The sequence below is a fragment of the Aythya ferina genome, assembly GCF_964211825.1.
Source record: "Aythya ferina genome assembly, chromosome: 1".
Classification (NCBI taxonomy): Eukaryota; Metazoa; Chordata; class Aves; order Anseriformes; family Anatidae; genus Aythya; species Aythya ferina.
This window is the reverse complement of record NC_140296.1, coordinates 67,038,970-67,054,504: the sequence shown is the minus strand read 5'-3', so window position 1 is coordinate 67,054,504 and position 15,535 is coordinate 67,038,970. Positions and strand designations below refer to the sequence as shown.

The 15,535-nt window shown below is 39.6% G+C and overlaps 1 protein-coding gene across 1 annotated transcript in view; it reads left to right on the top strand.

The window, feature by feature from the left end:
- The first annotated feature begins 255 nt into the window (after window positions 1-255).
- IL1R1 (interleukin 1 receptor type 1) overlaps window positions 256-15,535 on the top strand; it is a 44,398-nt gene continuing 29,118 nt past the window's right edge. Inside the window, exons 1-9 of the mRNA XM_084507545.1 lie at window positions 256-366; window positions 1,537-1,646; window positions 4,365-4,446; window positions 5,749-5,815; window positions 6,546-6,777; window positions 8,839-9,028; window positions 10,985-11,159; window positions 12,164-12,229; window positions 14,739-14,859. Coding sequence (XP_084363671.1) covers window positions 5,755-5,815; window positions 6,546-6,777; window positions 8,839-9,028; window positions 10,985-11,159; window positions 12,164-12,229; window positions 14,739-14,859 — 845 coding nt within the window. The 5' untranslated portion in view covers window positions 256-366; window positions 1,537-1,646; window positions 4,365-4,446; window positions 5,749-5,754. The remainder of the gene's footprint in view (window positions 367-1,536; window positions 1,647-4,364; window positions 4,447-5,748; window positions 5,816-6,545; window positions 6,778-8,838; window positions 9,029-10,984; window positions 11,160-12,163; window positions 12,230-14,738; window positions 14,860-15,535) is intronic.

Here is a 15,535-nt window from a genome sequence, read left to right as displayed (position 1 = left end):
AGGGACAGACGACTGAACAGGACAAAAAATAGACACATATGACAGAAAGCAAACAAGCTCTGCTCCAAACCCGAGCATAAGCTTATAAACTCATAAACTCGTGAGCCATAAACTCATGTTTATGGCCCTGAGGAGCTCTGAGGAGGGCTGCAGACCTCCCCGCTCACGAATCTCCCTGATCCCTGAGGGAAACTGGGCTGCCCTGAGGCCGTCCCCTCGGAGCCATCCCCCGGGCGGTGCAGGCCGAGGGGCGGCCCCGGGGAGGGGCGAGTCCCCATCGCGGCTCGGCGGCCAAGGCGGAGCCAGCTGCCTGGCCGCTATGTGGCGGAGCCGGGACGGCGACCGAGGCTTGGGAAGCAGACGGAGGTGAGGAAGGGCTCGGCGGGGCTCGGGGAGCCGCCTCGGCCGGAGGCGCGGCGGGGAGGGCGGCGAGGGTCCTGCTGCGCGGGCCGCGCGGGGGCGCGGCCATTTTCCCCCCGGGGCAGCGAGGGGCTGCGGGGGCCGGGCGGCCGCTGGCTCGCAGCGTGCCCGGCACGGAGCAGCCTCGCTGGGAGGCGTTTGCCTTCGGCGTGCCCCTCTGCTGCCGCTCCGCGGGTCCCATTGCACAAGGGCAGGTAGGGAGGAAGGGCAGGGAAGCGAGAAGTGCGGGAGCGCCGAGCGTGCCACGTTTAAAGGCTTATAACAGGAAGCAGGACAAAGCTTTTCGTAAATCTCCTTGACCTGGTAAAGCACCGCAGCAACAACTGTTCATTGCACAACACTGATCAAACAAGCGCTTCAAGCACTTTTTTTTTTTTTTTTTTTTTTTTTTTTTAACTGTTAGTTATGATGACGAGAGCAGGCTTTGGGCAAAAGCGCTGCCCTGGCAGAACTGCTTGCAGATCTCCCTCCAGCAGAGCTCGGGGCTGGGATGGTTGCAACGAAGCCACCGCATGACAGCTCGGTAGGAACAAGCTCGGAGTGACAGCTCGGTAGGAACAAGTCGTCACCCAGCAGTTCCCGAGCTGAATCACGGCCCCAGTTTTCAAGTTTCCAGAAACAGCTCGTAACTTCAGGGAGTTTTCGCCAGGGATGTCAGGAAACCGCTGGATGCGTTTTGTTTTTGTTCCTCGTAAACTTGGTAGCTTCGGTCTTGTTTGACTTGGACTCCCTGCATGTGCTTGAACTCTCAAAAACAGTTCCTAAATGAACACACTGGTCTTTCATACCGATTGTGAAATTGGAATGGGTTGAAAGCTGGGGAACTGGCATAAAACTTTTGCACAAATGTTGAATAACACAAAACTTAACTTAGATCCTTTAAGTTAATTCTCAAGTGAGAAATACTTTCTGGTTTTGGTAAACATTTTTTTTTTCAGAGAATAATACATTTTTATATTTTTTTGCATCACCGTGTGTTTTTTATATTTATAGTTTTATCTACGTGACCCCTCCAGGTCCTTTTAAATGGCTTCGTTCTTTGAAAATGATGGTGAAAAAGTAATAATTTACTTTCAATTTAAGTAACAACTTTTTCATATTACTTTATATTGACAGGCATCAGGAGTTGAAATGACATAGAAAACTGCTACAAGCTCTGACTACAAAATGAGCTTCTTCCACTTGATGCTGAAAGCAGGAACTGGGTTTGATTTATTTGAACACTGGTAAGTTCACTTCCTTAAAGGTAGCGTGGATGCTCTCATTGTCTCCAGTTTGATGTGAGGTGGAAATTTGTGGATAGGTAGCTTTTCGTTTTGCTGGCATCCATGGTTAGTTATCCACATCTGCAGATATCCATCTATATATCTGGACAGCCATTCATCTGTGTTTCTCTCTTCCCTCTCTCCCTGTGCTTTGATGAAAGGTGAGGCAGTACCTGTAACAAACACTTAGCTCAGAATCTAGGCATATGGTTGCTAACACTTTTTCTCACAGCTGAACTGAAAGATGTCTGATATGGTCAGCTACATTTGGCTCATATATTGAGCACATGAGACAGGAAAGTGGGGACCTCAGGTACAGTAAACGGGAAACGAAGTATGTCTGGTAGAAAGTCTGTCTTGCTTTGCTTAGCTTTAAGAAGCCTAATGACAGGAGTAAACTCACCAAGGAAGATGTGAGCTGTGTGAATTGTTGTGGTAGGTTTAATCTTGTCTTGGTGGTTGTATTTTGGAACAAGAACATTTTTTTGTTTGTTTTTATTGTTCCCCCCACCCTCCGTCACTCTCCCACCTTCACTGTTTCAGTTAAACTTTAATAAAAATTTTAGTTAATATAAAAAGTTGACTCATGTAGGTGTGCTTATAAAATTGGGGTACTTTATATCTCAAGTTGCACTTCAAGCACAGTTTTTGTTTCTTTATGGCTTAGAGACTAAGGATCTGTTGGTCCCCTGATAGTAACAAGTCCCTGTAGGTAGCGATCAATATTGAAAACTACTTAAATAAGTTAGTAGCAAAGTGCTGATAAACAACTGAAGGATCTAGATGCTTTCTTAGCTACTATCCTGAATGATTTGTCGTTGTGTTGGCCTTTGCAAGAATCAGTCATGTCCATGTACTTGTAAATTAATTACAAGTAAAATCATTTTAGAAGTTGCAGACAGAAAATTTTGAAAAGAAAGTTAAGGTTATGCCTTTTGCACAGCTTCCTGAAGGACAAGTTTGCTTAGGGGCCCAACATGTCTTTAAAAGCTATTCTTACCGTGTTTAAAGTTGGCAGCGTGCCTAAGGCAAGTAAAAGGGCAAGTTCTGTGATGACAAGCATCTTTTGATGAACAAAAAGTCAGTATCTTTAATCAGGTCAACATATTTTCTATTTCTGTTTTCAAGATGTTAATTTTCAAAATTTGAAGGAGAAGTAATAAGTCATTTTTGAGCTACGGGAAGGTAAACATTAGGAAAGTAACTTGGAAATCAAAACGTTTCTTTTTTTAGTAGATCAAACCACAGATATGATTGGTAGGTGGGTGGTTTGTTTCTTTCTTCTTTCATAAAGGCTTCGTGTACAAAAATTTTTCCTTTGAACTCAGCAAGCTTTGAGCTGAAATAGTTTTTCAATATAAGTATATAGGCATTGTCATCCGTGAAGTTGCTGTCCTCTCTACATAAGTGAGACATTTTGAGCCTCTGTAGCTGTGTCACAGGGGCATCTCATACTGCTGAGACTGAGGTAGAAGGCAGTACAAGGCTAGTCACTAGGTATGTGAACAAACATCTGCGTTTTAAACAAAGTTTCACATTTATGGAGTCTGAATAATGTTTCACTGTATATTCTTCTTAAGAAAGAATGCTTGTAAGAATCTTTTGTGTCACTTGAAACCAGAATAAAAATGTTCTGTGTGTTCTCAGATACTGCAACTACAAAAGCTGGAGGCTTCTTCCCTTCTTTCCAGAGTTTCCAAGTTTTACCATTGCAGTATTTGACCTAGGGGGAAGGAAGTTTGTAAATAATAGAACTTTTCCTAAAATGCTGAGCTTTACCGTACACTATTAGAAAGACATCCACCCTTGGTATTTGAAGCCAGTAATGAGTGCAAAATGTAAACCTTAACCTGTTAGATTGCTTACTTATTTTTACCCTAAATTTAGGCATCGTTTACTTTCAGTAGTCAGATCAGTCTTACAAAGTGGCTACTTATGTCTGGCTTTGTTGATTGCTTTGACAAATCTGTAATGTCATCTTTTTGACTGAAACAATATTTTTCAAAGCTCTTGGCTAGAATTCTTGGTCAGTCTTTGCTGCAAGTTTTATTATTCCGCTTTTGTTTTAAGTAGTGTCTCCAGTGTAGGCACAATTATGCTCTTGCTTTTACATTTAGGTTGACTGTTGAAAAAAATTAGCTTTGTGTTAGCAATTTCATTAGTCAGATTTTCAACCAAGTGATTGTCCCTCTGTACTCATCTCTGGTGAGGCTGCACCTTAAATAGTGTATTCATTTTTGGGCCCCTCACTACAAGAATGACACTGAGGTGCTGGAGTGTGTCCAAACAAGGGCAGTGCAGCTGGTGAAGGGTCTGGAACACAAGTCCAGAGGAGTGGGCTCTTCTCCCAGTCATCAAGTGATAAGACAAGAGGAAATGGCCTCAAGTTGTACCAGAGGAGGTTTAGGTTATATGTTAAGAGGAACTTCTTCACTGAAAGGGTTGTGTGGCATTGGAATAGGCTGGCCAGGGAAGTAGCTGAGTCTCTATCCTTGGAGGTTTTCAATAAATGTGTAGATTTAGAACTTAGTAGCATGGTATACTGAAGGACTTTAGTACTAGGTTAAAGGTTGGACTAGATGATTTGAGAGGTTTTTTCCAAATTGAATGATTCTATGATTCTATTGTCCAAATAATGTGTTTTTTACCATCGCTTTTCCCCTTCTTAATTTTTTACAGGTAAACTGGAATGTCAAGAATGATGATCTACTCTGAGAAGTTACAAGAAAAACACTTACAAGGCAACTAAATAAAGGCTTTGGTATGAATGCTTTGTCAGATAAAAAAATAAGCTGTTGGTTCAAAACAAGCAGATATTTAGAAGCTCTTATATTCCAATGTTGAACTCTGCTCTGTGTGTCCCTTCCTTGTGCCCTGATGCCTCCTTATGTTCAAAGTTTCAAAAGAAGTAGCTGGTGGGGCCTATACGTTGATGTGTGAACTACTTTGGATATAAAAGTAATTCAGGGCCATGGGTGTTTTTCAGGGAATACATGCTCTTCTTCCAAGCCATTGCTAGCTGATTAAAGTACTACTACCTGTGGTCATTGCATTTGCAATGATTGTTACACAGGAAACCAGATTGCTTTAGTGCAAGGGGGAGCAGCACGCAGAATAGTCATATATGAAAAGCAAGATGGTTAAATGCAGACCTTAACCTACAAAGAGCTGTCAGAAGGGAAAAGGGTCAAGTGTTTGCCAGCTGGCTGTCAGTATGTGGCTTGGGAGGGGCTCTGATGACATCTTGCCAAAGAAAAAAGCAGGCCCATCTGAGAGAGGGCTTGGTTAAGGCGCAATGATTTTGTGGAAACCAGCTCTGAGGGCAGTGGTTTTCTGTTCAGTCGTGTATGTGTTAGAGAAACCTGTGAAGAAGACCGGAGGTGTGAAGTGCAACTACAGTTCTAGGAGGCTTTGCTGTTTTGTGTCTGACCACAGCAATTCACATCACCCACGGCTTCCACATATGTGTGTCTGGAAACGTTGTCACCTTTAGACACAAATTTAAGTGCCTGCCAGATCATTTTAGAGTTACAGTACGTTTGTTCTCCAGCAAAGAGATACAAGTTCACCAGCTGTTAAAAGGTTCACCAGCTGTTAAAGTGCTGCCTTAATTGTAGGAGCGCGGTTTGCAGAAGGAAACCTCATGTATCTCTGGAACTGTGTCTTTCGTAAATATGGAGAAGGAGCTTAGTCAAGCTCGGTATCAAGATTATATAGTATAGCTTAAATGTTAGCTGTATGCAAGCATAACTTCATCCATGTTAAAGTTGTTTTTGGATTTAACTAGGCTGGCAAAAGAAAAATACACTTTATGCAAGAGTTCTTCCAGAAGAAAACTGGAAAAGTTCCAGTGGAAAGCTGAAAACTGAGCAGCCTTCTGTGGGCACCAACTTTGGTGGTGGCCAAAATATTCAAAGGCTGGGGCTAAACTGCCAAACCGATTTTTCCCTCCCCACAATGACTAATGCTTCTCCTAAATTTTTAAGGAGTAACGCAGGGTGCAGAGGACATTGTAGCTTGGAACGCTTATCACATTAATGGAAAATATTTTTTTTCTTTGCAGCAAAAGATGACATCTACATTTTTGCTTATTGGTCATCTAATTCTACTGATACCTTTGTTCAATGCTGGTAAGTTAAATACGTTGCTGAAATTACCATTTTAAAAAAGAAAACCTACAAGAGACAAGTTGTGCATGTCCAGTAGAAAAGAGTTACTGAGAGGAAGTAGTGGATTCAGAGTGTTGAAGATATTCTGAATGCCTCATTTTGGGTTGAAGTTGCACTGGGCATGGGAAGGACAGGTTGCCATAAATAGTTTTAAATCTAGTCGCATAAATTTAGGGTACTGAGGCTTTGAATAACCACTCCCTAATTCCTTTAAAGAAAGTACAAAGAGATCAGCTTCCTTGACTACAAGTGAGCTGTTAAATGCCGTCTTTAAGAGATGTGCTGTTTCTCTAGTCCTGAAAACAGACAGGTAGAGGCCATTTTCCTTTGCAATTAATTAGTAATATTTTTAATGGTAGATCTAAGTTTTCAGTAGAGTTTAGGTTATATAATTTAATGGTATTTGTAATGCTGTTCTTGGAATAAGCAGGATAATAATGGATTTACTACTGGCTACTTTAATAGGGAGAAGTTATGATTTAAGGTTTGTGAAGTATGTGTTTATTCAACCAGAGGGTACTAAACAGACAAGAAGCAGTAATCTTGTAATATTTTAATAATAAATAGTTACAGAAAGTTTACTTCCTAATTCTTTTTAACTTTGAATGGATATTAATACTTCTTAAAACAAACAAAAAAAAAAAGCAGATTAAAAACAATAACTGTTTTCTCTCTCCTTTTTTTTTAATAGAAGAGTGCATTATTTGTGATTACTTTGTGCTAGTTGGAGAGCCTACAGCTATCAGTTGCCCAGTAATAACACTGCCAGCGCTTCAATCTGATTACAATATGACATGGTATAAAAATGGTAGTAATACACCCATAACCACAGAGAAACATGCCAGGATTCATGTACGAAAGGGCTTGCTTTGGTTCATTCCTGCAACGCTGGAAGATTCTGGACTTTATGAATGTGAAGTAAGGTAAGAAAGGGAGGAGGGGAACAACTGGATTACTGATTCTTACAGTGGAGTAACATCTGTGGGACTTGGGTGTACAGAATTTTTTTGTTTTAGGTAGAGACCTTAGATCAGTTAAAAGCACTGTATTGACCATGCTTTTTGTTAATTTTGTGCTGCCTTTTTTTCTTTCACGTGTGTAGAATTTGGCATTGCAAAAGTGGTTCATACAGAAAACTTTCTATCTTAAAGCTCAATAATATTAACAATATTATTGTTAATGGGTGTGGGATATTTTCTTTGTTTTGAATGAAGTGTAAGGTCGCTGGAAGAAGTCTTAACTCCAGTTCTTCTGTGTTCAAATGGCTGTTTGATGCTGACACATCAGAAAGACATTTTGCTTTTTTCACGGAATGTGGTTAAATGTAAGGAGGATCTAAGTAGAGAGAGTTTGCTGTATGTTACAAAGGATCAACAAATACAGATGTTCTGGAGAGCTTTACAACTTTTTTTTGGAATCCTTTGGGAAATTTATAAATTAAGAGGCCATAAACCATTGTTATATGTCTTATTATAAAGCATTGCTAAGTGTTACTGGTAAAAAATGAGAATGCATAAGAAGAGCAAAGCAGTGTGCTAGACAGCTTTAAAGACAGTGAGAGTACTATGTCCTCAGCACTGTTCAGAAGATCTAAGTGCATGGAGAAGAAACAGGAGAATCTTTTCGGCTGTTTGGCATCTTCAAGCTCTTGTTGTATTTAGAGCTCAGATTATTGCACTGGAATTTACTGCTTCAGGTGCTCAAATCTTACAATGGCTGAAATTCAGTGTGTGCTGAACAGGAAATTAATGCCAGGAAGGCACATAAAATTTTTGTTGTTGATGTTGTGGTCTTGCCACATCATGCTGAGAACAACCAACGTAGGCTTTTTGTGTGACCCAAAATTTGTTTTAGTAGGGTGTAGTTAGGTGTACTACAGTGCATACAGCACACCAGTTATGTTGAAAGGATTTGGATTGTGAGTGTAGTCACAGTAATCTGCAAGAACCTCCAGTGTAGGCACAGGTCATAAGCTGTTGCAGCTTCTTACTTCAGAGTCAATAATGAATCCCAAATTTAAAGAGGAAAGAAATGCAATCCCTTCAAAGCTAACTACTTAAATAATAAATATCATTTTAATTTAGGCACTCTTGCTTTGTCTTTTCTTGGGTACCTTACCTCTTAAATCCGGCTTGCTTAATGTCAGCATGCCAAAAAACATATACTAAAATTCAGTTGCATTAACCTGGCTATGGTTTGTGCATCAGGAACTTAAGTCTTAATTATAGCGTTTGTCAAGGTGCAGCATATGGAAGTTGTCGCCAATTCTGTCAAAACATACAGTTGTCTTCTCTGGAAACCTGTCTCCTAAAAGAGCACTGAGAAATGAAGAATAAAGTAGAAGTAATGAGTATTCCTTTATTTCTGGCTTAGACTTCTGCTTTCTAGTGCTGTATCTTCTGGAGAGGTGCTATACCACAGCTTGTTCTCTGTTTCCTGTAAGATCTCAGTCTGAAGTAGTTTCACACCGATGTTTCATCTTGGTGTACACGGTATTCAAAAGCTTTGTCTCCTGCAAAAAAGTTAAGCCTTCTTGTCTTAAAGTGTCCCTTCAAGGACACAGCCCTTCTTCATAAGAGAGGTGCTTCAGCCCTCTGATCATCTTTGTAGCCCTCCTCTGGACTTGTTCTAACAGGTCCACATCTTTCTTGTGCTGGGGGCCCCAAAACTGGTCACAGTACTCCAGTAACTAAGATAAGTCCTGAAGTCCCCTCTGGTGCTTCCAGAGCACCACAGATTCCACTTCTATACACAACACAACATCAGAGCTTATCCCTGTCTCTCATGGTCTGGAATGGGGAGTGAGGAGTTGAGAGTAATGTTTAAGAACTAGGAAGACTGTAGCAGGGGTGATAGGAGCAAGGCTGGTGGAAATATTGAAGTCCCTGCAAGTCCTGAAGTCTCTTCTCTATAAACTCCCTGAGCTGCTGAAAACAAGAGACCTTGTTGTTAATGACCTGACTTGTCTGCTCTTCTTGTTACAGAGGTCTTAATCGCTCTAACCAGAAGACTATAAATTTAAAGGTTTTTAAGAACGATAATGGTTTGTGTTTTAATGGAAATATGAAGTATGACCAAGTGGTGAACAGCGCAAATATTGGAAATATTATATGCCCTGATCTAGAGAATTTTAAAGATGAAGACAATGTTAAGCCTGAAGTACACTGGTATAAGGTACTGTACATAAATACTTCAGATATAGAACATAGAAAATATTATATTTAAAACACGTTATGATGTAATTGTGAACAGCAGCTTTTGGAAGGAAAGTTTATTCACTGTGAGGTTTGAGTATGGCATCTACTTTATCATACTGTTGGGAAGATGTGAGGAGGTATGAGAGATATTTAAAACAAACAAAACAAAACAAAAAACCACAACACTGTGTCCACTTTGAAAGAACTTGCAGTCTAAAAAATGTGTTGCTTTTGTTTGTTGATTTGTGAAATGTCCAGTTCATATAGGTGTTAAGTTTGTAGGTAAAGTATAGAGGCAGTAAGTTCAAAAACTTGTGTTTCCTTAAATATAAGGCTCTGTGTAGCTATTTCTATTTCTCAGAGTATTAGGCTTGTCTTAACTGTTGATTATGGTGCAGCATTCAGATGCCTATTGCTCTGATTCTGGCAAAATACTCTGTAGCCCATTCAAGCTGGGAGAAGTATATTTTCGTGTTTTTTTTTTTTTTTTCTTTTTTTTTTTTTCTATGTTGAGGTAAAATTCTAAGGCAGTTCAGCTCTTAATTCTGTTGTTGGTCTTAAAGCACTTATATGGGCCTGTATATTGTATCTGAAATAAGATGCACAAATGTAGCACCAAGGTTCTTCTTGAGATGATGTGGTTGTAAACTGCTTATAGGTCAGAGAAGAGAAATGATTATTTTTTTTTTTTTTGCTGCTTTTGCATTGCTGCAGATGTGATAATACACCCAACAGCGTGAGTCACTGCTACAACAGCTCTGTTTCAGGGAAGTAGAAATGTAGACACGCACAGGCTCTGCGTGTCTACATATCTCTGTAACAATGGTTGAGGGTGAAAGGACCTCTGGAGGTCATCTTGGCTCAAACAGGGTCACCTAGAGCACATTGCACGGGGTGACATTCAGGCAGGTTTTAAATAACTCCGGAGAAGGAGGCCTCACAGCCTCTCTGGGCAACCTGTTCCCGTGCTCTGTGACCGGCACAGTAAAGAAGTTTCTTCTCGTATTAAAACGGAACTTCCTGTGTTAGTTTCTGCCTGTTGCTGGAACCACCGAAAAGAGCCTGGCTCTATCATCTTGACACCCTCCCTTAAGATATTTAGATACGTTGATAAAATCCCCTCTCAGCCTTTTACTCTCGAGGCTGAACAGTCCCAGCTCTCTCAGCCTCTCCTGATAAGAGCGATGCTCCAGTCCCCTCACCATCTCTGTTGCCCTCTGGGGGACTTCCTCCACTATGTCCAAGCCCCTCCGAGGCCCCAGGCACAGCCCTCTGGGGTATCAGCGAGTCCTCCCAGCATTGTACCACCAGCAAACTTGCTGAAGGTGCACTGTCCCTTCATCCAGGTCACTGATGTGTAAATTGAACAAGACTGGGCCCAGTACTGACCCCTGGGGGATACCGCCAGCTACAGGCCTCCAGCTGGACTCCTGATCACTGCAACACTGCTGAGCACAACCCCCAAACTCCGCCATACAGCCAGTTCCCAATCCACCTCACTGGCCTCTCATCTATCCCACACTTCCTGAGCTTGCCTAGGAGAATATTGTGGGCGACAGTCTCAAATACCCTCACTGCAGGTGTAAAAGACTTCTAGTACACCTGGGGGTATCTATTTAACTCAAGATATTAAATGAAGTCAGTGAACTAAAAGACTACATCTGAAAACTTAAAGAATTGGCTGCAGTGATATTTAAAAGGTGCAAATGCAGCAAGACCCCTTTGGGCTTCATGTTAGGGCACAGTGACGCTTGTATATGACCCACACTGTGGTTTTTTAAAAAAAAAAAAGACAACTGATTTTTAATTAATTTTCAATAAAATATCAAAATGCTGATTTTTATTTATTTTTAATAATTAGTAGAGTTCATTAGCGGGCTTAATTATAAGATGATTAGTTCCCCTAACTCACAGGTACTTTTGATATATTTAGGAGTGTAAGCCTGGATTTCTAGAAGACAAGCGATTTGTGTTGGCTGAGGGTGAAAATGCTGTCCTGATTCACAATGTATCTGTACAAGACAAAGGCAACTACACATGCCGTATGGTGTATACATACCTGGGAAAACAATATAATGTTTCACGAACCATGAGTCTAGTGGTTAAAGGTGAGTTCACAGAGGTGGTTTTCTGTTTTATTCCTCTACTCGTTATTTTTATGTAAGCGTAAGCAGACTGGCATGACACTTTTCAGCTCTGTGGAAACAGAGCTGCATATTATCTTTACATCTTTTTTTTTCCTAGAATGCTACAATTAAAGTACAACAATGCATACTGCTTACCCTTGAGCATTGCTTCAGAGGAAGAATTGTAATAGGGAAATGAGAAATGTGTGGTTAGAAATTAGAAGAAAGCAGGGGTGTTGGTTTGTTTTTGCAAAAACGTGTAAGTAACCATTAAAACAAAAACAAACAGAGTGATTTTATTTATTTATTTATTTATTGCTGAGACCATGACAGCAGAACTCCTGCTGGCCCTATTGGTCAACCTGTCTCTGTAGAGAGCATTACTAATGACCTGAGCGCTACCATGGCTGTAGTCCTTTCAGAAAGGAGGTACATGTAAAGTGGAGGTAAAAGTTGGAGATAAAGTGTTCATCTTCTTAGATTAAATCAACGCTCTTACTTTAGATAGGTGATACAAGAACAGCGGCTTGTTAGCAGTGAGTGTATGTATCACGCAGAAAGATAAAATTCTGTTTGTGTATTCTTGACAACTCTTTTACTTAAAAAGATGTTCACCTGAAGTAGGAGGTCACTGAGGTAATTTCTCTTCCTTATCCATCTCTTTGACAGTTCATTGTACTTCTTTGCTTGTGTTTCTGTTATCTGGTTTTGTATTACTTCTACATCAACTGTCAGTAAGTCTGAGACTTTTTAAAAAAAATGTTTTTAAGATAAGGTGAAGTTTCCTGCTATCTTGGAAACTAGAACTTGGATGAATACAGCAAATTTCATTAGAGATTTTTTCCATTGGAAAATTGAAACTGGTAGTACATAATGGTGCTCCAATAGTACCAAAAAATAAAGCAAAATAATTGTGAAACTGTTGGTTGAAGTAAGTCATGGAACTCATTGTCCAGAGATTTATTTTTTCTCTTTCTTTCTGTTAGAAAGCCCACTGCAGATGAGACCAGAGTTTATTTATCCAAGGAATAACACAATTGAAGTGGAACTTGGTAAGTAGTGACTATTTAAGAAATCATTAAAACTTAGAAAGACTGGGAGTTTTACTGAAATAACATGTTAACAATTCCAGTGATTTCAGCAAGACTGTTAGATAGGCATGTGGATTGAGGTTATCTGGAACACAGATGATAGAACATGATTCTTCCAAGTAATTTGCAGGGAGAATAACTGTGTGCACCTAAGATTGGAATTTCTTGACAAGCAATGTCATGTTGGATGCATCTATTTTTTGTTTGTTGCCATATTCCCTTTTGTACTTCCTCTCACTGCCTGTGTCTTGACATATGTACAGTGTCATTGGGAACACAGTTACAAATATGCAACATGTTAGGATAGTTACCAGTTGACTGGTTTAGTAGTTTTTCTCTTCCTCTGTGTTTCCTGTCTTCCTTCCCTCTCAAAAAAAAAAAAAAAAAAAAAAAAAAAAAGATTTTTAATCATTCTTCTAGGGCATTAAACGGTTTCAGATACCATTTTGTACCAAGTAGAACTGTTTCAAGCTAAGTCTTTGATTTAAAAAAGGCTTTAACTGATCTTGGAGAAGTGTGAGTGGCTATTTACTACAATTTCCTAGTGCAGAGAGATCTGAGATGTCTTGTACTTCTTTAAGTAAACAACTATTAGCAGTTAGGGCATTAAAGAAGCTCAGAGGAAAGGTCATGTTGGGGATCTGGCTCCATATGGAAACTGAGGCTGTAGCACTGTGGATTATTCTTCTGTAAATCACAGCTACTTCTGCTGGTGCTTTTCCTGTCATTGAGTTTACAGTTTGATGTGAAACATCTTGTCCTGCTCAAGTTCTGACTTTGAGCATATGGTAGTAAACTAAAGTGAACAAGTGAACAATACTGAGGTACTGGGTAGTTTGTTTGTTTCCTTGCCTTTTTTTTTTTTTTTTTTTCCCCTCAATTTTTTCCCCTTTTTCTTCTCTTCCTTTTCTTTGATGACTTCAACAACTTGTGAAAGATACCTTGTTCCAAAGTTGCCAGATTCTGATGAGGATGAGATTTTGATCAGAATAAAGCTTTAATAGGAGTTATTTTCCTTCAAAGTTTGGAAGACTTTATTTTAAACAGTAGTCTACTGAAGTGTGAAAATTTAGGACCTGATACAAATAGTATTATTGTAGACTTACAGAGCTGTGGTCTTCAGATGATCATTTAAATCTGTTGGAAAGTTAGAAATGGCTCAACAGCCTCCTCTCTTGTAATTACAGCTTCTCTGGTTTTGTTAGAAATACGTATCTGAAAAGCTCTATTTGTGCTCTAATAAGGAAAAGTGCTGTATGTGCTGCTAATAAGGAGATTTATTTACCAGATCTTAGTCTGAAATAGGGATACTTGCCACTATCCTTTTATAAACTCATACAGCCCTAATCTTCTATGAAAACTTATCTTTTTCTTTGCAATTGTAACTGTGGAAGAAATACAGTAATATTATGGTGGTGTTTTCCTGTACTAAATCTTGCAGCCACTCAAATGTGTAAATCTCATCCCAAATTCTTATTGGTAAATTAATTATGACTTCCCATAGAATTCAGAAAAATTCTGGCCAGTGCAACCACTACTCAGGAGTCAGAAGTGCATAGGACCTTAAAAGGCATATTCATTTACTGTATGCGTCCTTTAGGATTTTCTTTCTCCTTTGATCATGCTTGTTGAGAAAATGGAGAATGAAGTAAGCAGCAGTCCGGGGCCTGCCTGTGGTTCTCAGCCTATATTAAGATTTGTTATGGGACAACTTGTTTATATTCCTTGATATTTTAAATTAACAGTTGATCCACATTTTTTATGGCTTGAATATTGTTGATTACAACTTACTGTCATATTACTGTTCATTTTAGCTGGTCTAAGGTACCCAAATCCAGCCTTAAGTACCTCACAGATCCTAAGAAAGCAGTCACCCATGAGACTAAAGGGAGACACTTACACATGGGTATCTGCATATGAGGTAGGGGCTTCAACTCATGTTATTATAGGACCTCAGTTCAGTTGACTAAACATAGATGTCTAGTGCTGTTTTGGATGAACTGGCTGCTCTAGGTATGCAGATTTTCTGAATATCTGGAGGCCTATTTGCTAGCTTCCTACAGATGCCTGGGTTGCTGGTGAGCATCTCAAATATTAGGCAACCGATTTGGGCACTGAAGATCTTTTAGTAATAGTCAGTGAAGTCCAGAGAGCCATTCAGATGTAAAACCCAGGTGTCTATTTTAATATGAGTAGAATCCAGTGGAGGTGAACTCCTTTATAGCTTAGATATCTGGTTCATGTGTAGACATGAACATTCAGTTACCTACGTTTAGGGTGGGATTCACATCCAGATTGGAGACATCCAGTTGTGGAGTAGAAATGGATGAGTTTAATGGACTCTGTTTTTCATAAGGTAGGTAAGATTTTCCTTATCCCTCCTTTTCCCAGTTGTTCCCTGGTCACTTGATCCCGCTTCTCTTACAAGACTTTCAGTTGCTGTATTTAAATGGTTTGTTTTGTTTTGTAGGCTCTCATGTAGTCATGGAATGCAATGTATCCTCTGGCATAAATAGCTTGATTCCATACTGGGAAGTTAATGATGGATATGTTGATGACTTTGATAGCACTTACAGGGAACAGTTTTATGAGTAAGTATCTTTATACATTGAACTGTAAGTGCCTTTCTAGGTGATGTAATCTGCACTAATTTGCAATGAATTCACCGTAAAGTTGACTAGTAGTCAATGGCAGTAATCATGAAAGACTGATTAGAAGTCTGCATCAAGTACATTGTATTCTTATTGCTTGATTTTAAAAACAAATAATTTATTATAAATAGTAATGCGTCTGATACAAATGGAATGAAGCAGCCATACACACATTTTTGTAATGTTGTTATGAAACATATCATTTTTAAGCCTTATATATACATTCGTTTTTATGAAATTCTTTTGTTAATAGACTATACCTTCCCCTCCATCATTAATATAGGAAGGGTAGATTGCTCCAAGGCAAAAAAAAAAAAAAAAAAAAAAAAAAAGCCCTGTTGAAGTACAGATGTGACTGTTAATTTCAAAGAACACAAAAGGAGAAGCTCTTGTAGAAAATCTCTCTTCCAAGAGAGCAGGACCTGTGTTACTCTGTGATAATTGGTCTGTGCTATTGTAGAGTGTGGATATATTGATGCTTTCTCATTATAGCAACTACTGCTATTAATTATAATCCTTAAAACATATTAGAAGGAAGTACATGTGGGGGAAAGGGTGACAGGATTCTCAACTGATCAGTTCAGACTCATGCAGAAGCATTGTTGTTTCCACCAAG